The sequence below is a fragment of the Aotus nancymaae genome, unplaced genomic scaffold (assembly GCF_030222135.1).
Source record: "Aotus nancymaae isolate 86718 unplaced genomic scaffold, 86718_ANA_hifiasm-v0.15.2.pri h1tg000067l, whole genome shotgun sequence".
Taxonomy (NCBI): domain Eukaryota; kingdom Metazoa; phylum Chordata; class Mammalia; order Primates; family Aotidae; genus Aotus; species Aotus nancymaae.
This window is the reverse complement of record NW_026988482.1, coordinates 27,557,679-27,576,667: the sequence shown is the minus strand read 5'-3', so window position 1 is coordinate 27,576,667 and position 18,989 is coordinate 27,557,679. Positions and strand designations below refer to the sequence as shown.

General features: G+C 39.9%; 1 protein-coding gene across 4 annotated transcripts in view; it reads left to right on the top strand.

Moving 5' to 3' along the window:
- Nucleotides 1–18,989, top strand: part of SFMBT1 (Scm like with four mbt domains 1) — a 143,231-nt gene that overhangs the window by 117,406 nt on the left and 6,836 nt on the right. For all 4 annotated transcript variants that reach the window (XM_021671636.2, XM_021671640.2, XM_021671637.2 and 1 more), the window contains 10 exons: nucleotides 1,948–2,074; nucleotides 2,902–3,015; nucleotides 5,374–5,416; nucleotides 7,935–7,999; nucleotides 11,032–11,171; nucleotides 12,048–12,157; nucleotides 13,220–13,395; nucleotides 17,385–17,563; nucleotides 17,803–18,048; nucleotides 18,761–18,889. In XM_021671636.2, coding sequence (XP_021527311.2) covers nucleotides 1,948–2,074; nucleotides 2,902–3,015; nucleotides 5,374–5,416; nucleotides 7,935–7,999; nucleotides 11,032–11,171; nucleotides 12,048–12,157; nucleotides 13,220–13,395; nucleotides 17,385–17,563; nucleotides 17,803–18,048; nucleotides 18,761–18,889 — 1,329 coding nt within the window. The remainder of the gene's footprint in view (nucleotides 1–1,947; nucleotides 2,075–2,901; nucleotides 3,016–5,373; nucleotides 5,417–7,934; nucleotides 8,000–11,031; nucleotides 11,172–12,047; nucleotides 12,158–13,219; nucleotides 13,396–17,384; nucleotides 17,564–17,802; nucleotides 18,049–18,760; nucleotides 18,890–18,989) is intronic.

Genomic DNA, 18,989 nt, shown 5'->3' with positions numbered 1-18,989 from the left:
TTCTGATTTCTAGTGTTACTGTCAAGAAGTTAAAAGCTATAAAGCTATTCTTATTTTTGATCTTTTGTAGATGACCTGCTTTCCCCACCCCCCCTCTCTGGAAGGTTGTAGAACCACTTTTCACAGTGATGAACCTTGATGTGAGCCTGTTTTCATCGCCGTGCTGGGTTCTCAGTGGGCACTTTCTCTCTGGACATTCATGCCTTTCTGTGTTGGGAAATTTTCTTGAATCACTTCTTTGATTTCCTTCCTTCCGTTTTGTCTCTTTTCTCTTTCTTGGAGTTCTTTTATTTGGTTGTTGGCCCTCTGGATCAAAACCTCTGCTTTTCTTACCTTTTTATCTCCTGTTTTATGTTTCTTAGTCCTTTTCCTTTGTTTTCTGAAAGATTTCCTAAACTTTGTCTTTCAGCCTGCCTTTTGAGTTTTTAATTTTTGACACCATTTTTTAAATTTTCTGGAACTCTGAGTAGTTCTTTATTTTTAATATCATACTATTCTTGCTCTAAGGATGCGATAGTTTTTCTTATCTCTTAAAGGATGTTAATTAACACCCCTAATCCATCCCACCCTCCTACCTTTTGGGAAGTTTTCTTCTTGTGTAATCACTGCTTTTTCCAAGTTGCTTGTCTGTTTTGGTCTCTAACTTTCATCTTCTTAGGTATCTGGTAATTGTCAGTTGTTGCTATATTTAAGAATGGGTGACTAAAAGGAAAAACTGATTGGAAGCTCTGAGCAGGTAGATGGAACTTGTCAACCTTAAATTTTCCTATAGGGTGGAATCTAGTTGGCCATTTGTTGGAGAAACCTGAATCCATATCATTATATGTTCCTTCTTGGGGTTATCCTATCACCATAAGAAGTGTCTTCTAGTCCCCTGTCTGGTGGGTAGAGGCTGAGGGCTGGGCCTCTCAGCAGTCCATAGGCTAACCACTATTTTTGTCATGACATTCATGCCCTCAGCAGCTCCTTGTGTCCCCTTGCCTAGGCATCTTCTGTTTTACCCTGTCCAGAAGATAAACCTCACCTTCTGTAGGGGAGAGGAAGGGACGCTTTCACTGATGCATGGAGTCGAGGAGCCAATGGCATGTCCTAAATGTTTCTTAAATGTTTTCAACAGATTCTCCTTGTTTTGACTATTTCTTCTCTACCTCCAGTTGCCTAGACCCTGGTTCTTCCAGTTCTTATCTTTCTTTACTGCCAGCTTAGATTCACCTTTCTTTAACTTAGTTTCTAGACCCTGTTCTAAATTTTAGCTTATAAAATGTTGTTTTCTCTCCTGTTATATCCATCTTAAGATAGATGTTAAGTTTTTGTCTTCAAAACAGAAGCAAACAAAAAACAACTTTAATTTTTAAGTTAGATGTCAGAAGAGAAAACACTCAAATGTAAATGTTCAGTTGTCCATTTTGACTTGGATGCTGGATATTCTTCTGTTTTAAATGACCCTTTGCCACAGTTGATAAGCATTCTTTATCCTGAATGCCTTTTATGATACACATACAAGTATGAACCAGACAGTTTGTGGTATGATAGGGTGCTTTATATGAGGGGAAGTGAGTCAACAGTGTTGATAGCCACTTGGTTCAGGACATAGAGCCTTAGAGACTTTATTTCATTGATACCTTGTAATAGTACAGCCAGATAGGAATTCTCAACCTCATCTGACAGGTGAAGAAACTGAGGCAAAAAGATTTACACAGCTTGAGCAAGGTCCTACAGGTAGCAGTAATGCAGGAATATCTGACCTCAAAGAGCATGCTTCCTATAACACCAAGAAAGGCAGACATTTTCCTTTTGCTTCATTAAAAAGCAAAACAGTGCAAAATAAATTTATATCTTTGAATTAAACTTAGGGATTACATACTACTTGGAAAAGGTTTTCTAGCTAAGCACATGAGTTAATATTGTGTTAATCCAGTAAATGGATTTGATTCATTCATTTTCTAGTTAATTTCTGAGCACGAATTTAAGGAGAACATGAAGCTTGAGGCGGTGAACCCCCTTCTCCCTGAGGAAGTGTGTGTTGCTACTATTACTGCAGTGAGAGGCTCCTACCTGTGGCTCCAGCTGGAGGGTGAGTACCAGCACCAGAAGCCACTCTCCTTTGAGCTTTCTGTTTACTCTCGTAATGTGGCCTGTTAAACTTAATGGATTAGTTAAATAGGGATCTCCAGAAACTTGTATAATGCAAGACTCTAAGTGAAACATTTATTTTTCTGTCCTTGACTTTCAAATTTCAAATTTTAGGAAATAAATATGAATAAAAATCTTTTACTAAGAGTCCCCTATTTTCTGGAAGGGGAAAATATAAGTCAAATATCATATATTTTGATCTGATCAAGGACCTGCTTTTTTATCTTGCTGCCAAATAGACTTTGAGAAGGTACCTACTGTTTCTGATTTGTAGAATTGGCATTTAATGCAGATGTCAAGGATAATATTGAATGTAGACTTTTATTCAATCCTTGTTCATCAACTTACCAAATCACTTCCTGATTTGAATTCACTGTTTTTCTTTTCTGGCTTATTCCTGAAGTACCAGAACTAATGTTCTCATTGAGTACAATTGTCACCTTTGCCACTTGGTTTCCATATTTGTCTGAAATGATTGTGATATTTATTAACCATCTGAATGATACCAGTGGTAGTTCTAGTTTCTTATTTCCTATTCCCTAGCTTAAGTGTTACCCTGTATGTTCACTACCCATTTTGGTCCCATTACAGTTTTACATGGGGGACAGTTTACTTTTTTTAATAATGTTTATCATACATGAAAATGTATGACTTCTGTGTCAAGAGACTTGTGTCTGTGTAGAATATTATCTAGGAAATAGTTTATGAAGAAGGTTATTTACTGATCTGAAAAAGAGTGTGTGTGTATTTTTTTTTTAATCTAAACAGGTTCTAAGAAGCCTATACCTGAATGTATTGTGAGTGTGGAATCCATGGATATATTTCCTTTGGGCTGGTGTGAAACCAACGGCCACCCCCTCAGCACTCCTCGCCGAGCACGAGGTATCTATTTCTGGATTAGAGGATTGATTGTTAAATAATATTTTGTATGGCTGTTACCAATTAAAACTAATCTGGACATTTCAGAGAAAAACAAAATGACATTCTGGTTATCTGTTCCTGTATAGGAAATTATTTATTGCAACAAATATTTAATACCTTACAGTTTCTGTGAGTCAGAAATTTGGGTGCAACTTAGGTGGTTCCTCTGGATATCTCATGAGCTGGGCTCAAGGCATCAGGGCTCAAGTCATCTCAAGGCTCAATGTGGGAGGATCTGCTCCCAGGTTTATATGCAGGTGATTATTGGCAAGTGTCTTAGTGCATTCTAGCTGCTGTAACAAAATATCATACACTGGGAAGTTTATAATAACAGAAATTACTCACAATTCTAGAGACCGGGAAGCCCAAGATCCAGGCATCAGCAGATTCAGTGTCTGGTGAGGGCACATTTCCTGGTCCATAGTTAGCACCTTCTTGTTGTGTCCTCATGGTAGAAGGGATTACGAGCTTTGTGGGTCTCTTTTATGAGAGCACTAATCCAAATCATGAGGGCTCTGCCCTTCTGACCTTCCCTTCTTTTTTTTTTTTTGGAGACAGAGTCTTGCTCTGTCGCTAGGTGCCAGGCTGGAGTGTGCAGTGGCGCGATCTCAGCTCACTGCAACCTCTGCCTCCTGGGTTCAAGCAATTCTCCTGCCTCAGCCTCCGGGGTAGCTGGGATTATAGGCGCACTCCACCACGCCCAGCTAATTTTTTTTTGTATTTTTAGTAGAGACAGGGTTTCATTATGTTGGATAGGATGGTCTCGATCTCGTGACCTTGTAATCCGCCCACCTTGGCCTCCCAAAGTGCCGGGATTACAGGCTTGAGCCACTGCGCCCGGCCTGACCTTCCCTTCTTCACCTTCCAGAGGCCCCACCTTCTCATACCAGCACATTGGTGGATAAGTTTCAATATGAATTTTAGAGAGTACAGACATTCAGACCATAGCAGCAAAAATGCATCTTCTTGTGGGCTGTTGGACTGAGGGCCTGAGCTCCTTGCTGGGTGTTGGCTGGAGCCTTCCTTCAGTTCCTTGCCGCATGGGCCTCTTCATAAGGGAGCTCACAGCATGGCACCTGGCTTCCATCACAGTGAGGAAGCGAGAGAGCAAGAGAGGTTGAGGAAGATGGAAGCCAGAGTCTTTCCTGCACATAATCTCAAAAGTGGCAACCCGTTTTCCCCCTTTGTAAACAGCTTTATTGAGATATAATTGATATACCAACTATCACCACAGTCAGATTGAGAACATTTTCATCATTTCAGAAAGAAACCCTATACCCATTAGCAATCAATCCCCACCCCCAGCATCCACAAATCCACTTTCTGTCTCCATAGATTTGCCTGTTCTAGACATTTCATATAAATGGGATCATATAATACATGGTCTTGTGTGACTGGCTTCTTTCCTTTAGCGTACTACTCTCAGAGTTTATCCATGTTGTAGTGTGTATCCATTCTTTATTCCTTTATATAGCTGAAGAATATTCCATGCTATAAATATAACATATTTTGTTTATCTATTTGGATATTTGAATTGTTTCCACTTTTTGACTATTAAGAATAAGTTTTATAGTTTTCGCCTGTGCTTTTCTTTGTGAGTTTTATAGTTTTAACCCTTACATTTCCATTTAGATCTTTGATCCCCTTTGGGTTAAGTTTAATACATGATATGAGGCAGAGGTCCCCAACCCCTGGGCCATGGACCACTACTGGTCCTGTGGCCTGTTAGAAACTGGGCCACACAGCAGGAGGTGAGTGGCAGGCAAACGAGCATTAGTGCCTGAGTTCCACCTCCTGTCAGATCGGGGGGTGGGCATTAGATTCTCATAGGAGCGCGTACCTTATTGTGAACTGTGCATGCAAGGGATCTAGGTTGCATGCTCCTTATGAGAATCTAATGCCTGATGTTTTGAGGTGGAACAGTTTAATCCTGAAACCACCCCCAACCCCCTGGTCCATGGAAAAATTATCTTCCATGAAGCCAGTCCCTGTTGCCAAAGAGGTTGGGGATCGCTGATACAAGGTAAGGGTCCAACTTCATTCATGTGGATATTCAGCTTTCCCAACACTTACTGACCCAGGGAGCCTTGAAAATATTATTTTTGCTCTTTGTATAAAGACTCCTACCAAGAAAATGTGCCTCAGTCTAGATATTCAGACATAGCATTAATTTATAGTACTATATATATATACACACACACATAGACACACACACACAGAATCAGGTTTTAAATATGGTAATGTAACCTTGATACACATCTAAATTTTCCTTTCTCTTTTTCTTTTTCTCAGCACTTATATATTTTTTTCTTTCTACAGTACATAAACAGAGGAAAATTGCAGTGGTTCAGCCAGAAAAACAGTAAGTAATGTAATAACATGTCTGAACAGTTGACATTTATAAGTTAGAATATCTAGAAAAAGAAATAACTGTTTCAGAGGTATATTTCCTCATTTTCTCAGACAGAAGCATAATTTTTTAATTTAACATTTGATCATTTGTATACTTCTCCTTGCAGTATATGCATTTTCTAAAATGGCATTATATACAAAAGGGTAAAATGCATTCTCAAGATGGTCTCTAAATTGAGTTTTCTTTGGCTTTTAGAGCCTTAAGGTAGTTGAATAAAAGAAAGAAAATAAGAGTCCTCATGCTGGTATTCATTAAGGGAGAGCAAAAATTGTAAATTAGGATACGAATTGTCACAGTGGAAAGAAAATAAGCTTGGGATAAAAGACAACTCTAAAAGAAAAGACACTCAAAAGGAGTGGCTTTGTGCCCATCAAGAAATTCTTTGTGGCCAGGCGCAGTGGCTCACGCCTGTAATCCCAGCACTTTGGGAGGCCAAGGCGGGTGGATCAAGAGATCGAGACCATCCTGGTCAACATGGTGAAACCCCGTCTCTACTAAAAATACAAAAAATTAGCTGGGCATGGTGGCTCATGCCTGTAATCTCAGCTACTCGGGAGGCTGAGGCAGGAGAATTGCCTGAACCCAGGAGGCGGAGGTTGCGGTGAGCCGAGATCGCACCATTGCACTCCAGCCTGGGTAACGAGAGCCAAACTCCGTCTCAAAAAAAAAAAAAAAAAAAATTCTTTGTTTGTAACATACCTGCACATACAGCTTTTAAGGAATAGTTAATTAGTAGTATCTTCAAACCTTAAAATTACAAAGGTTTCTGTGTGCATATGCGTGTTTTAGAACATTGGGTATTGAATTCTCTATTACTCTGCTGGGGCTGCCATACAAAATACCACAGACTGGGCAGCTTTAAACCAGTGGTCCCCAACATTTTTGGTACCAGGGACCAGTTCTGTGGAAGACAGTTTTTCCACAGACCAGGGTGGGGAATGGTTTTAGGATGAAACTGTTCCACCTCAGATCATCAGGCATTAGATTCTCATAAGGAGCATGCAACCTAGATCCCTCGCATGCCCAGTTCACAGTGGGGTTCACAGTCCTACGAGAATCTAATGCTGCTTCTGATTTGACAGGAGGCGGAGCTCAGGTCGTAATGCTCCCTCGCCTGCTATGTGGCCTCATTCCTAACAGGCCATGGACGGGTACTGGTTCATGGCCTGGGGATTGGGGACCCCTGCTTTAAACCACAGAAATCTATTTTCTCACATTCTGGAGGCTGGGACATCCAAGATCAAAGTGCTAATGGATTTGGTTCCTGGTGAGGGCATTCTCCCTAGATGTCAGATGGCTGTCTTCTGGCTGTGTCCTTCCATGGTGGAAAGATCTCTTTCTCTCCTGACACCCCACACCCCTCTCTTCTTATAAGGCTATCAATGCTATTGGCTTACAGCCTACCCTTATGACCTCATTTAATCTTAATTACCTCCCCCAAGGCCTTATCTTCAAATACAGTTACACTGAGCACTAGGGCTTCAATATACGAATCTGAGTAGGGGGAAACAATTCTGTATATAGCAAATTCTATAACCTTTGTAACTATGTGGGTAATAAAACTAACAACAGAAGTAGAGAGAAAGGCCGTAGACATTTATCCCACATAGAGAAGTGAGATAACAATGAAAAAAGGACTGGCCTTGGATTTTCCTTGACTTAGTTGCCAAAACTAATCCAAAGCTTTAGTTAGGATGCATTCTAAAAGATAAATTAGAGCTGGCGCGGTGGCTCACACCTGTAATCCCAACACTTTGGGAGGCCGAGGCAGGTGGATCACGAGTTCAAGAGTTCAAGATCAGCCTGGTTATCATAGTGAAACCCCATCTCTACAAAAAATACAAAAATTAACTGGGTATGGTGGCACATGCCTGTAATCCCAGCTTCTCAGGAGGCTGAGGCAGGAGAATCACTTAAACCCAGGAGGCAGAGGTTGCAGTGAGTGGAGACCGCCATTGCACTCTAGCCTGGGTGACAGAGTGAGACTCTGTCTCAAAAAAAAAAAAAAGACAAATTAGCCTTTTTCAGTGATTGCTACATACAGAATAAGTCTTTGGGTTTTTTAAAATAACATAATTTGTCTTTAATTTGAAAACCAATGGATAAAGAAAACAGACCCTATATAAAGTATCTGTTCTTTGACTTGAAAAATGAGTAGTTTGTTTGTGGTTTAAGCATCTCACAAGAAATTTTCTAATTTCTTGCCCAATGAATGAAGAGAAAATTTGAACATGTAGTATCACAATGCTATTAAATACAGACTGTCCATTGGCTCATTATGTCTTACATACAGTTTTAAAAGCAATTGCTCTTTTTTTTAAAAAAAGTATTATCATAGGATTACCTTCTATTATAGATTTTGTAGCATGCCACATTTGCTTTCTTCTTAGATTTAAAGGAAACTAACCCTCATACTTCACTGATCTTAAAGATTATCTCACTATTTTACTGTGTTTTCTTGACCCAGAGTATCATCCTCCAGGACTGTCCACGAGGGCCTGAGGAATCAGGAGCTGAACGCCACAGAGTCAGGTATAAGCATGTCATCTTACAGAAAAGAAGACTTAGTTTCTTTTAATAGACTCTATCTGAAAATAACTTAAAACAGTACATTTGATTTATAGGATGTGACTTCATAGAGGGGTCTCTTAATTGTGACTTTAGAGTTATAACTGTCTAGGATGTGTTTAATTTAATAATCATCTCTAAGCTGATGTTTCCATCCATTTCTAATAATTGTAGCTGTTCTTCACTGATCACTCATTGTATGCCAAGGGCTCAGAAGGTCGATGTAATCATCCTTGACTTTAGCTAAAGAATCTGAAGTTTTGCAGGCAGTGTTCTTTCTTAAGCTAGGTGGTTGAGAGGTAGAGGTTTATTCTTTTTAAAACCCTTTTTATGATATGCATACTTTGAATATAAATTTCACAATTATGTTAAAAATAAATAAATAATGCACCAGTAAAAGAGATTGTCCCAGAGGCAATGCCTGATAAATGAGAGAAAGATCCTTGCTGGGGGTTCAAGCCTTTGCTGAAAGATCCTTGCTGGAGGTTCAGGGTTCTCTCTTGAACTGTTCTTTTTTTTTTTTTTTTTGAAACAGAGTCTCGCTCTGTTGCCCAGGCTGGAGTGCAGTGGCGTGATCTAGGCTCACTGCAACCACTGCCTAGATTTGCAACCTCTGCCTAGATTCAAGCAATTCTCCTGCCTCAGCTTCCTGAGTAGCTGGGATTACAGGCATGCGTCACCACGCCTGGCTTATTTTTGTATTTTTAGTAGAGATGGGGTTTCACCATGTTGGTCAGGCTGGTCTCAGACTCCTGACCTTGTGATCTGCCCACCTCGGCCTCCCAAGTGCTGGGATTACAGGCGTGAACTGCCACGCCTGGCCTCTTAAACTATTCTTAACTTCCCTGTGCTGGTTATATAATGTTTAGCATCTTGGCTGTGTGTATTCTAACACAGATTGGGTATTCACATGATATTTAGTAAATGCCTAGAAGAGAAATCAAAGCTCAGGGAGATCACACAGCTTATGAGTAGAAAGGCCAGAAACGAAACTGAAGTCTTTCACGAATTTGAAACCCGTACTTCCATCTCCTGTACCCACTGCCTTTTCATTACATCATTTGTACATAGAGGGTTAGGGCTGTGTAAGTCCTTGCTTTTGATGCATTGCTGGCCATTCGAATGCTTACTGAAATCACAGAATTTAAGACATTAATATCTTATACACAACCTCAGCCAAGGCCTTTTGGTTTGGGTTTCGTCATAGGTCAGGTTCCCTGGGAAACAGAGTCTGAGACTCTGACATATGCATGCAGGAGTTTCACTAGGAAGTATTTTTGGGAACAGCTCCTTGCAAGGAGTAAAGGAAGTAGGATTGGGCGGAGAGATGAGTTGAACCATGATGCAGTTGCTTCATGGTTTCTTCTAGTTCCACTGGGAGCCCTGAAGCTCATCTAACCACTCAGAGCTGATCCTAATTCAGGTGTGGTGGCCACACTTTACTGACCAGTTATTGGAAGTAAGCCACTGTTCTCTCCCCACCTCACAAGGGACAAGATGGCCCTCTCCTGCTGAGAGAAGTACCCAGCTCCGGGCGATACCAGAATAGACTTAAAACTGAGAGCTGTACGCTGCCAGCATGCCCAGCAGCAGGGGCATGAGTGCCTTAATCCCAAAGAGAGGGATCTGGGTTGCAGGATTCAACTGGAAATGTGGGTACCAGCATACTGGCCACTGTGATAGACTATCCTCCTTTTTTTTTTTTTTTTTTGAGACAGGGTCTTGCTGTATCACTGTCACCCAGGCTGGAGTGCAGTGGTGTGATATCAGCTCACTGCAACCTCCATCTCCTGGGCTCAAGCCATCCTCCTACCTCAGCCTCCCGAGTAGCTGGGACTATAGGCACATGCCACCATGTGCAGCTGATTTTTTCTTTTTGGATATTTTTTTTGTAGAGATGGGGATTCACTATGTTACCCAGGCTGGACAAACTCCTGGACTCAGGTGATCCGCTCCCACTTCAGCCTCCCAAATTGCTGGGATTATGGGCATGAGCCACCACACCTGGCCATGAACGTTCTTAATTAAGAGAGAACATTGGGCCAGACATGGTGGCTCACACCTGTAATCCCAGCACTTTGGGAGGTCGAGGTGGGTGGATCATGAGGTCAGGAGATTGAGACCATCCTAGCCAACATGGTGAAACCCCGTCTCTACTAAAAATAAAAAAATTAGCTGGGTGTGTGGCACATGCCTGTAATTCCAGCTACTCAGGAGGCTGAAACAGGAGAATTGCTTGAACCTGGGAGTCAAGAGTTTGCAATGAGCCAAGATGGCGCCATTGCACTCTAGCCTGGTGACAAAGTGAGACTCTGTCTCAAAAAAAAAAAAAAAAGAACATTATGAACTGCAGGATCCTATCAACAATGGGCAGTGTGCACATATCTTTCCTTGACATTGGATTAACAGGCATATCTATTAGAAGAGCTTCTCTATGTTTTATAGCAGTGTTTTAGTGTCTTTGAATTTTAGAGATGTGGTCACAGCATACTTTTAGCCCTCTGAGAAATCTGAGAGATGGGAGAGCTCTCACAGCATCAAAGGCTGCCAACATATTAGTTCGGTGGTTTTTTAGGAGACAAACTGTAATTCTAAATAATAATCAACAATTTCTATAAATATTCCAGAATAGATTATTGAATAGTTGGTTTTTGAAGACCTGGAAATCATTGATCATCCAGAATCTTCATGTGTTCTTGAAATATACCCTCCACTTTCTTTATTGATAGAAGACATGGTTCTATCAATTTTGCAGTAACCTAGGAACTAATGGGCATGTAATTCAGGACCCTGTTTGAGTTCAGCAGAGTGATAAGCTCCTGAAGTTATTTTAAGAGCATTCTCAGACACCATGTTAAGCGTCAAAATAAGTAATTCCAAACTTCGTGTTAATATAATGATACATGTGCTTGTTTTTTCCTCCTTGGCAGTTCAGCTTTGGAAACGTGGGGTGGAGAATGACTGTTTTGAATATTTTGTTTCTCTTCATTTCCCAGTTATGATTAATGGAAAATATTGCTGTCCAAAGATATACTTCAACCACCGTTGCTTCTCAGGGCCATATCTTAACAAAGGAAGAATTGCTGAGCTGCCTCAATGTGTAGGACCTGGGAACTGTGTTCTAGTCCTTAGAGAGGTAAGGTTCTGGCCTAGAACAGAATAACTTGGAAATTTCACAGCATTCTGTTAGGGTCATTTCTGCAGGGAGCCACATGCCATAGATGTGGCAGTTCTAGGTTTTATCAAAAGTGACTAACTTTCCTCATGTTTTGGACTGTGAAGAGGGCATGTAATTATTTTTACTCCCTAGGAAACATTCACATAAACAATTCTTCATAAAGCAGGTTCACCTCGGTCAGGGTAGAAAGGTCTTCTCTCAGAGAGCCAAGAGAACTGTACAAAAGTGAACTGTGAGGTTACTCTATGACTGAGAGGCTGTGTGGCATTAACCTAGCAGCCATGATAAAGCTACACATCTGCCAGGCTTTCTGTGCTTCCCAGCCAGTGTGATATACTGCAAGTAACAGATAAGAGACAGAGACCTTTCAGCCATCAGGGTGGCAAGTCAGGGTCTGGGGAAGCCAGAGCCTCTGGACCAGACTCTTTTAGCCACAAGAAGGCTCAGCTGTCTGCACAGTGGTCCAAACAAGTATAATTTTCTGTGTGTACCATGGCTGGGAAAGCATTTGAAAGCATATTCTGGAGCAATTTGAAAATCATAGTGCTTGTTTTTTTTTTGACCGTAACATTTTGAAAATGTTGAAGAGGATATGGTTACCCTCTTATTTGCATCTTTGGGTGGCCGTCATATCTCTGATATTATGATTTTGTTAACATTTGTTAATTCATGATAGCTAATGAGCTATAAATAAATAAATAAAACATTTGTTAATTCATATGACTAGAATTAACCTCCTAAGTGACCTTAACATTTTAAGAGAGAGATGACAAGATTCTAATGGTCTGCTTTTCTCCTTCCCAATCTGTGCTTCTGCTTTAAAACTGAGCTCAGGTCCTCACTTTACTTATCAATGCAGCCTACAAACCCAGCCGTGTCCTTCGGGAGCTCCAGCTAGACAAAGACTCTGTGTGGCATGGATGTGGGGAAGTCCTAAAAGCCAAGTAAGTAGACTATTTGTCTTTTACTTGTCTTTAAAAAGCTACAGAACCGGCCAGGCATGGTGGCTCACACCTGTAATCCCACCACTTTGGGAGGCTGAGGTGGGCAAATCACAAGGTCAGGAATTCGAGACCAGCCTGGCCAACATGGTGAAACCCTGTCTCTACTAAAATTACAAAAATTAGCCAGGCATGGTGGCACATGCCTGTAATCCCAGTTACTTGGGAGGCTGAGGCAGGAGAATCACTTGAACCCGAAAGGCGAAGGTTGCAAAGAGCAGAGATGACGCCACGGCACTCCAGCCTGGGTGACAATGCGAGACTCTGTCTCAAAATAAATAAATATAAATTCACAGAATCAGTTCTGTGGATAATTATCAGAAGCCTTATGTTTCTTTAGGCAGGGCTTTTTCAGCTATTTGTGGTGAAAGGCCAGGCTTGTTTTTCTTTTTTATATTTCCATTATTTCATGAATCAATACATTTATAAAATATGATACAGTGAATTATAAGAAATACAAAATTTAAGGCTGAGTGTGGTGGCTCATACCTGTAATTCTAGTACTTTGGGAGGCTGAGGTGGGTGGATCACCTGAGGTCAGGAGTTCAAGACCAACCTAGGCAACATGGTGAAACCTCGTCTCTACTGAAAATACAAAAATTAGCCAGGCATGATGGCAGGCACCTATAATCCCAGCTACTTGGGAGGCTGAGGTAGGAGAATTGCTTAAACCTAGAAGGTGGAGGTTGCAGTGAGCCAAGATCATGCTGTTGCACTCCAGCCTGGGTGGCAGGAGTTTGAAATTTGAAAATCTTAGCTTAGGAACTTGGAACTTAATTTTGCTAATTTAAATAACTCAACTTTTAGTTGTCATAGCTTACCAGATTTAATTTGATTTAAGTTCAATATGCAGAACTTCCTTGTTGTTTTCAGGGTCTTCAAACTATAAAGGACATAGAATATTCCAAGAAGCAAAAATATTTTTTAGGTATATTAATATGTTTGATTTTTCTCTGGGTAATCATTAGCCCAATACATTTGGCATCTGATGTCTTCTAATGGCAGATATAAAGGAAAGAGTTATCGGGCTACTGTTGAGATAGTGAAAACAGCAGATCGGGTGACTGAATTCTGCCGACAAACCTGTATCAAACTGGAATGCTGTCCTAACCTCTTCGGTCCACGGATGGTTCTGGATAAGTGTTCTGAGAACTGTTCTGTACTTACAAAGACCAAATACAGTGAGTCATGTTTTTCCAATGTGTTAACTATAGCAGCTGACCATACCTTACATCTTGGAAAGTTTTTTACTTTACAGATACTCAGATATAGCAGAGGCAAACAAAATTCTTCTGTAAAGGGTCAAATGAGAAGTATTTCATGCTGTGAGTCGTATGCTTTCTGTAACATATTCTTTTTTGTTGTGTTATTTTTTTCATTTTTTTAAGAACCCTTTTGGCTGGGCTCGGTGACTCATGCCTGTAATCACAGCACTGTGGGAGGCCAAGGTGGGTGGATCACTTGAGGTCAGGAGTTTGAGACCAGTCTGGCTAACATGATGAAACCTCATCTCTACTGAAAATACAAAAATTAGCTGGGTATGGTGGCCCATGCCTGTAATTCCAGCTACTCAGGAGGCAAAAGCAGTTCAATCACTTGAACCTGGGAGATGAAGGTTGCAGTGAGCCAAGATCACACCACTGCACTCCAGCCTGGGTGACAGAGCGAGACTCTGTCTCAACAACAACAAAAAAGAACCCTTTTAAAAATGTAGGGGTCAGCCAGGCGCAGTGACTCACGCCTGTAATCCCAGCACTTTGGGAGTCCAAGGCGGGCGGATCACGAGGTCAGTAGTTCAAAACCAGCCTGGCCAATATGGTGAAATCCCATCTCTACTAAAAAATATAAAAATTAGCCAGGTGTGGGGGCACATGCCTGTAGTCCCAGCTACCTGGGAGGCTGAGGCAGGAGAATCACTTGAACCCGGGAGACAGACGTTGCAGTGAGCTGAGATAGTGTCACTGTACTCCAGCCTGGGTGACGGAACGAGACTCCGTGTCAGGAAAAAAAAATGTAAAGGTCATTTTTGGCTTGGGGGCTATACCAAAACAGGTCCCGGGCCAGACTTGGCCCATGGGCCTTAGTGTGCCAACTTTTATATATAGCATGTATCTAAATTGGTTGTTGTATCTGACGGGAACTTTCATATATAGCATATATCTAAATTAGTTATTGCATCTAACAGGATACATAATTCATTCATACAGTCTCTAAGTGTATATTTTGTGCTTATTGTGTCTTTCTGCTGTTCTAGCACTGGGATACAACAATAAAGAAAACAAATTCCTATCCTCAGTGAGTTTACCTTTAATGTGGAAGACAGATAATGAACAAGGGAAGAAATTTAGAGAGAGAAGTACTGTGGGGAACAGTGAAGCAAGGTGGGGAAGCAAAGTAGGAGAGTGAGGAAGGCTGGGAGGTGGGGTGCTGTTTATGCAAGGGGTCAGGGAAGTCTTTCGACAGGTAACACCTTGAAGGAAACAGGAGCCAGCAGTACAGACAGCTGGGTGGGAGTGTTCTAGGGAGCGGGCATCAAGGGCACAGGCTTGAGGGAGGAGCTTGCTTAGTGTCTGTGGAGAGCAGCAAAGAAGCCACAGTAGTTGGGGAGGTGGAAATAGGAGAGGAGGTAGTTGCAGCCTCACCTTGAACTGTCATAGCACCTGTTCCCTGTCCTTGCTTATCTTCTCCTTTGTGAAACTGGGGCAGGAGTCATATAGGATGAAATTTACAATTTGAAGACTTGTCAGGGCATTGCCACCCAAACACAGAATTCTGATCCTACCTTTCCTTAAATCCTACAAGCCCTGATGTCACTTGGGAGAATCAGTATGGAGGAGGATGTTTACCTTGTTAAAATTGAAAGATCTTTTAGGGATCTGTGCCTCTGAAACTATAGTGCATGCAGATCACTAAAGGATCTTGTTAAAATGGAGATTCTGATGTATCAGGTCTGTGGGTATCTGGGTCCTGAGTATCTGTCTGCATTTCCAACAAGCTCCCAGATGCCACTGATGCTGCTAATCCAAGGTCCATACTTAGACAAGGAGCTTTCTAATCAGTATTTGAATTACTAAATCATATAAGTCTAACCTTCTAGTTTCTATTTATATTTATTGGATTGTAAACTCCTTAAGGGTAGGAATTATCTTGGCCTCTTTGTATCAGATTCAGCACTTAGTTTAGGAAACTGCGATTAGGAGCTGAGTGAAAAATACTGTTCATATAAGTACATGTATAAGTACACTACTGTGAAAGAAATATGTGGAAGGAAGGTATGTAGCTTTTATTATGCTTTTTGTCAAATTACTAATTTCAAATTAGTAATTTGAATGATGTCGAATGGATTCATATCCTTTAGAAAATTTCAATTTTTTTCATAAAATTATATTTTGATACTACTTTAATATATTAATGTTACTTTTATATATAACTCAGAGCTAGAATATGTATATTTCATTTCTGGAATGTATATTCTAAAATTTCTGTGAAAATGTAGAGGATCTAGAATAGCTGAAACAATTTGGAAAAAAGAAGAATAAAGTTGGAAGACTTCGTCTCTCTCTCTTTTTAACCATAAACTTATAATAATCAAAACTGTGGCATTCAAAAATTGCCAAATAGAACAATGGGACAGACCATAGAGTCCAGAAAGAGAGCCAAACTTAACATGGTTAAATTATTTCCAGCAAGAGAGACAAAGAAATTTAATGGAGAAAGGAAATTCTTTTTAACAGATACCACTGGTACAACCAGATATCCAAATAGGGGGAAAAAAAAAACATATAATAAAACATAACTCTTTGGATCCTACCTCATAGCATACACAAAAATTAATTCAAGATGTATTATAGACTTAATATATTAATAGCTAAAACTATAAGACTTCTAGAAGAAAAGGCAAATATCCTCAAGATCTTGGGATAGTGAAAGATTTCTTAGAGAGGACCCAGAAATACACTAACATAAAGGAAAAAGTTAAAAAATAAGACATCACCAAAATTAAAAACTTTTGTTCTTTGAATAATACTGTTCTTTAAAAAAAGGAAGACAAGCCACAATCTTGGGGAAATATTTTTAATACATATATCCAACAAAAAAGTTCTCTCCAGAATATAGTAAGAATTCCCCCACAACTCAATAATAGAAAGAGAAGTTTTGAAACTAGTAGTTGCATGACATTGTGAGTATTCTAAATACCTCTGAATTGTATACTTTAAAATGGTTAATTCATGTTTTGTGAATTATATTTCAAAAAAAGTTTTAAACAGAATTTTAAAAAATGAATGAAAGGCTTGAACATACACTTTATGAAAGCACATATACAAATGCCGATAAGCTCATGAAAAAGTACACAATATTATTAGTCATCGGAAAATAAACGCAAGTCCAAACTACAGTGAGAAATTACTACATGCCCACTAGTTTGGCTAAAATAACAGACTGACAGTACCACATGTTGGTAAAGGTGTAGAGCAACTAGATCTCTCATGCATTGTTGGTGAGAGTGTAAAATTATACATCCATTTTGGAAACCTGTTTGGTAGTTTGTTTAAAAGTTAATCATACTCTATGATCCAGCAATTTCATTCCTAGCTATTTATTTAAGGAAATGAAAATATGCCCATTAAAAGCCTTGTATAGGAATGTTCATTGCAACTTAATTAATGATCATCAAAACCTGGAAGCAGCCCGAGTGCCTATCAGCAGGAGAATGGATAAACTGGTGCATTCATACAGTGGATTGCTATTCAAGATAAAGGAATGAACTACTTATACACATGACTCAAAAACGTTATGCCTAGTAGAATAAGGAACACACAAAAAGGTGCTTACTGTGCAGTTCCATAGAGGCAAAGCTAATCTATAGTGATAATGTTTAGAATAGTGGTTGGTTGCTTCTAGTAAGGGGCACTGACTGGGAAGGGACCATGGGGAACTTTCTGGGTTGAAGATGTTCTGTATACTTTGATATGGGGGGATCATTCAGGTTTATGCATCTGCCAGTACTAGTCAAACTGTGCACTTCAGATCTGTTTATTCCACTGTATGGAATTAAACCTCAATCAAATACAATATGCCTGGTTTTTGCTATGCTAGTAAAATCTCTTGTGGATTTGAAGTACACAGAAATAATGAAGCTACTTCATTTTTCTTTGTCATCCACATTTAGCACACTATTACGGAAAGAAGAAAAATAAAAGAATTGGGAGGCCACCTGGTGGGCATAGTAACTTAGCTTGTGCCCTGAAAAAAGCGAGTAAGAGGAGAAAGAGGCGGAAAAATGTTTTTGTTCATAAGAAGAAACGCTCCTCTGCATCTGTTGATAATACCCCAGTGGGCTCTCCCCAGGTATGAGATCTGTGATATGCCTGTAATGTCTTGAAGCCAAGTGACCACTGCTTTATAGTATGGACACAGAATACCTGCAGGTCTTTCTAACTCAGATCTCTGGCCAACAGAAGATGGTTTTGTGGCCCAGGAACTGGTTTGTCCTGAATTTCTTTTCTTTCTTTCTTTCCTTTTTTAATTATATGAAACCTGAGATTGATGTCCTGAAGTTCAATGAGATTTCTCTCCTTTTCCTGCAGGGAAGTGGGGGTGAAGATGAAGATGACCCAGATGAAGGGGATGATGATTCCCTAAGTGAAGGCAGTACATCTGAGCAGCAGGATGAGTTACAGGAAGAATCAGAAATGTCAGAAAAAAAGTCATGCTCCTCCTCTCCCACCCAAAGTGAGATGTCCACATCACTGCCTCCAGATAGACAAAGGAGAAAAAGGGAGCTTCGCACCTTTTCATTTTCTGACGATGAAAATAAACCTCCTTCACCAAAGGTACCATTTAAAAAATAGTTTCTTTTTTATTTCTTTCTCTCTAGATTTTCCCTCTGGAATATGGTTATTAATGATATTGGCATTCTACTTCTTTCAATACAGACTTATGTAGAATTTCCAGGATCTCCTGTAAAGTGATCCCAAATGCATTGATTCACATGTGTTTCAAGGATTAGTTGAGATCACCTACTTATGGGGAGAAGTCTACGCTAGAGTAGCTGCTTGTTTTAACTAAAACAAACAAAAAAATGCTCCATGGCTAGCTTATTTTTAGCTTGTCATTTAGTTTTGGAAAAACTGTCTTTTTAATATTTTTAATAATATATATGATTTGTAGAAAAAGAATTATCCTTTTGATTCTGGTTAAGCCATTTGGTTTAGTATATTTACTATATACATATGAACATTATATAACATATATACAACACTAAGGAACAGGAATTAAGTTAGTGTTCTATTTTTCTTTGTTAAATTGTCCAAATTATCTATGCTGAAACTTGGAAATAAATTCCCATTGATATTTCGTATTATAAAAGACAAACATTTCCTGAGTACCTAATGCATGTGGGTCTTTGCCGTCTTTGCTGGGAGAAATCATGTCCTAAGACCACTTTAAATCATGTCTTGAAAGATTATGAAATTATGTAGAGAGACTTTTTTAGAATAAAATAGACTTACACCTTTTGGTTTGATTGTGTTGTGGGGAATGAAGGAAATAAGGATTGAAGTTGCTGAAAGGCTTCACCTGGACAGTAACCCCTTGAAGTGGAGTGTGGCAGACGTTGTGCGGTTCATCAGATCCACTGACTGTGCTCCATTAGCAAGAATATTCCTAGACCAGGTAATCACAGATCCCTATAGTTTTTAGTAATGTCTCTTTAGCAAAGAATTATGGATGTAATAGTCAACAATTTATTTACAAGTTTTAGGAAAAATGTTTT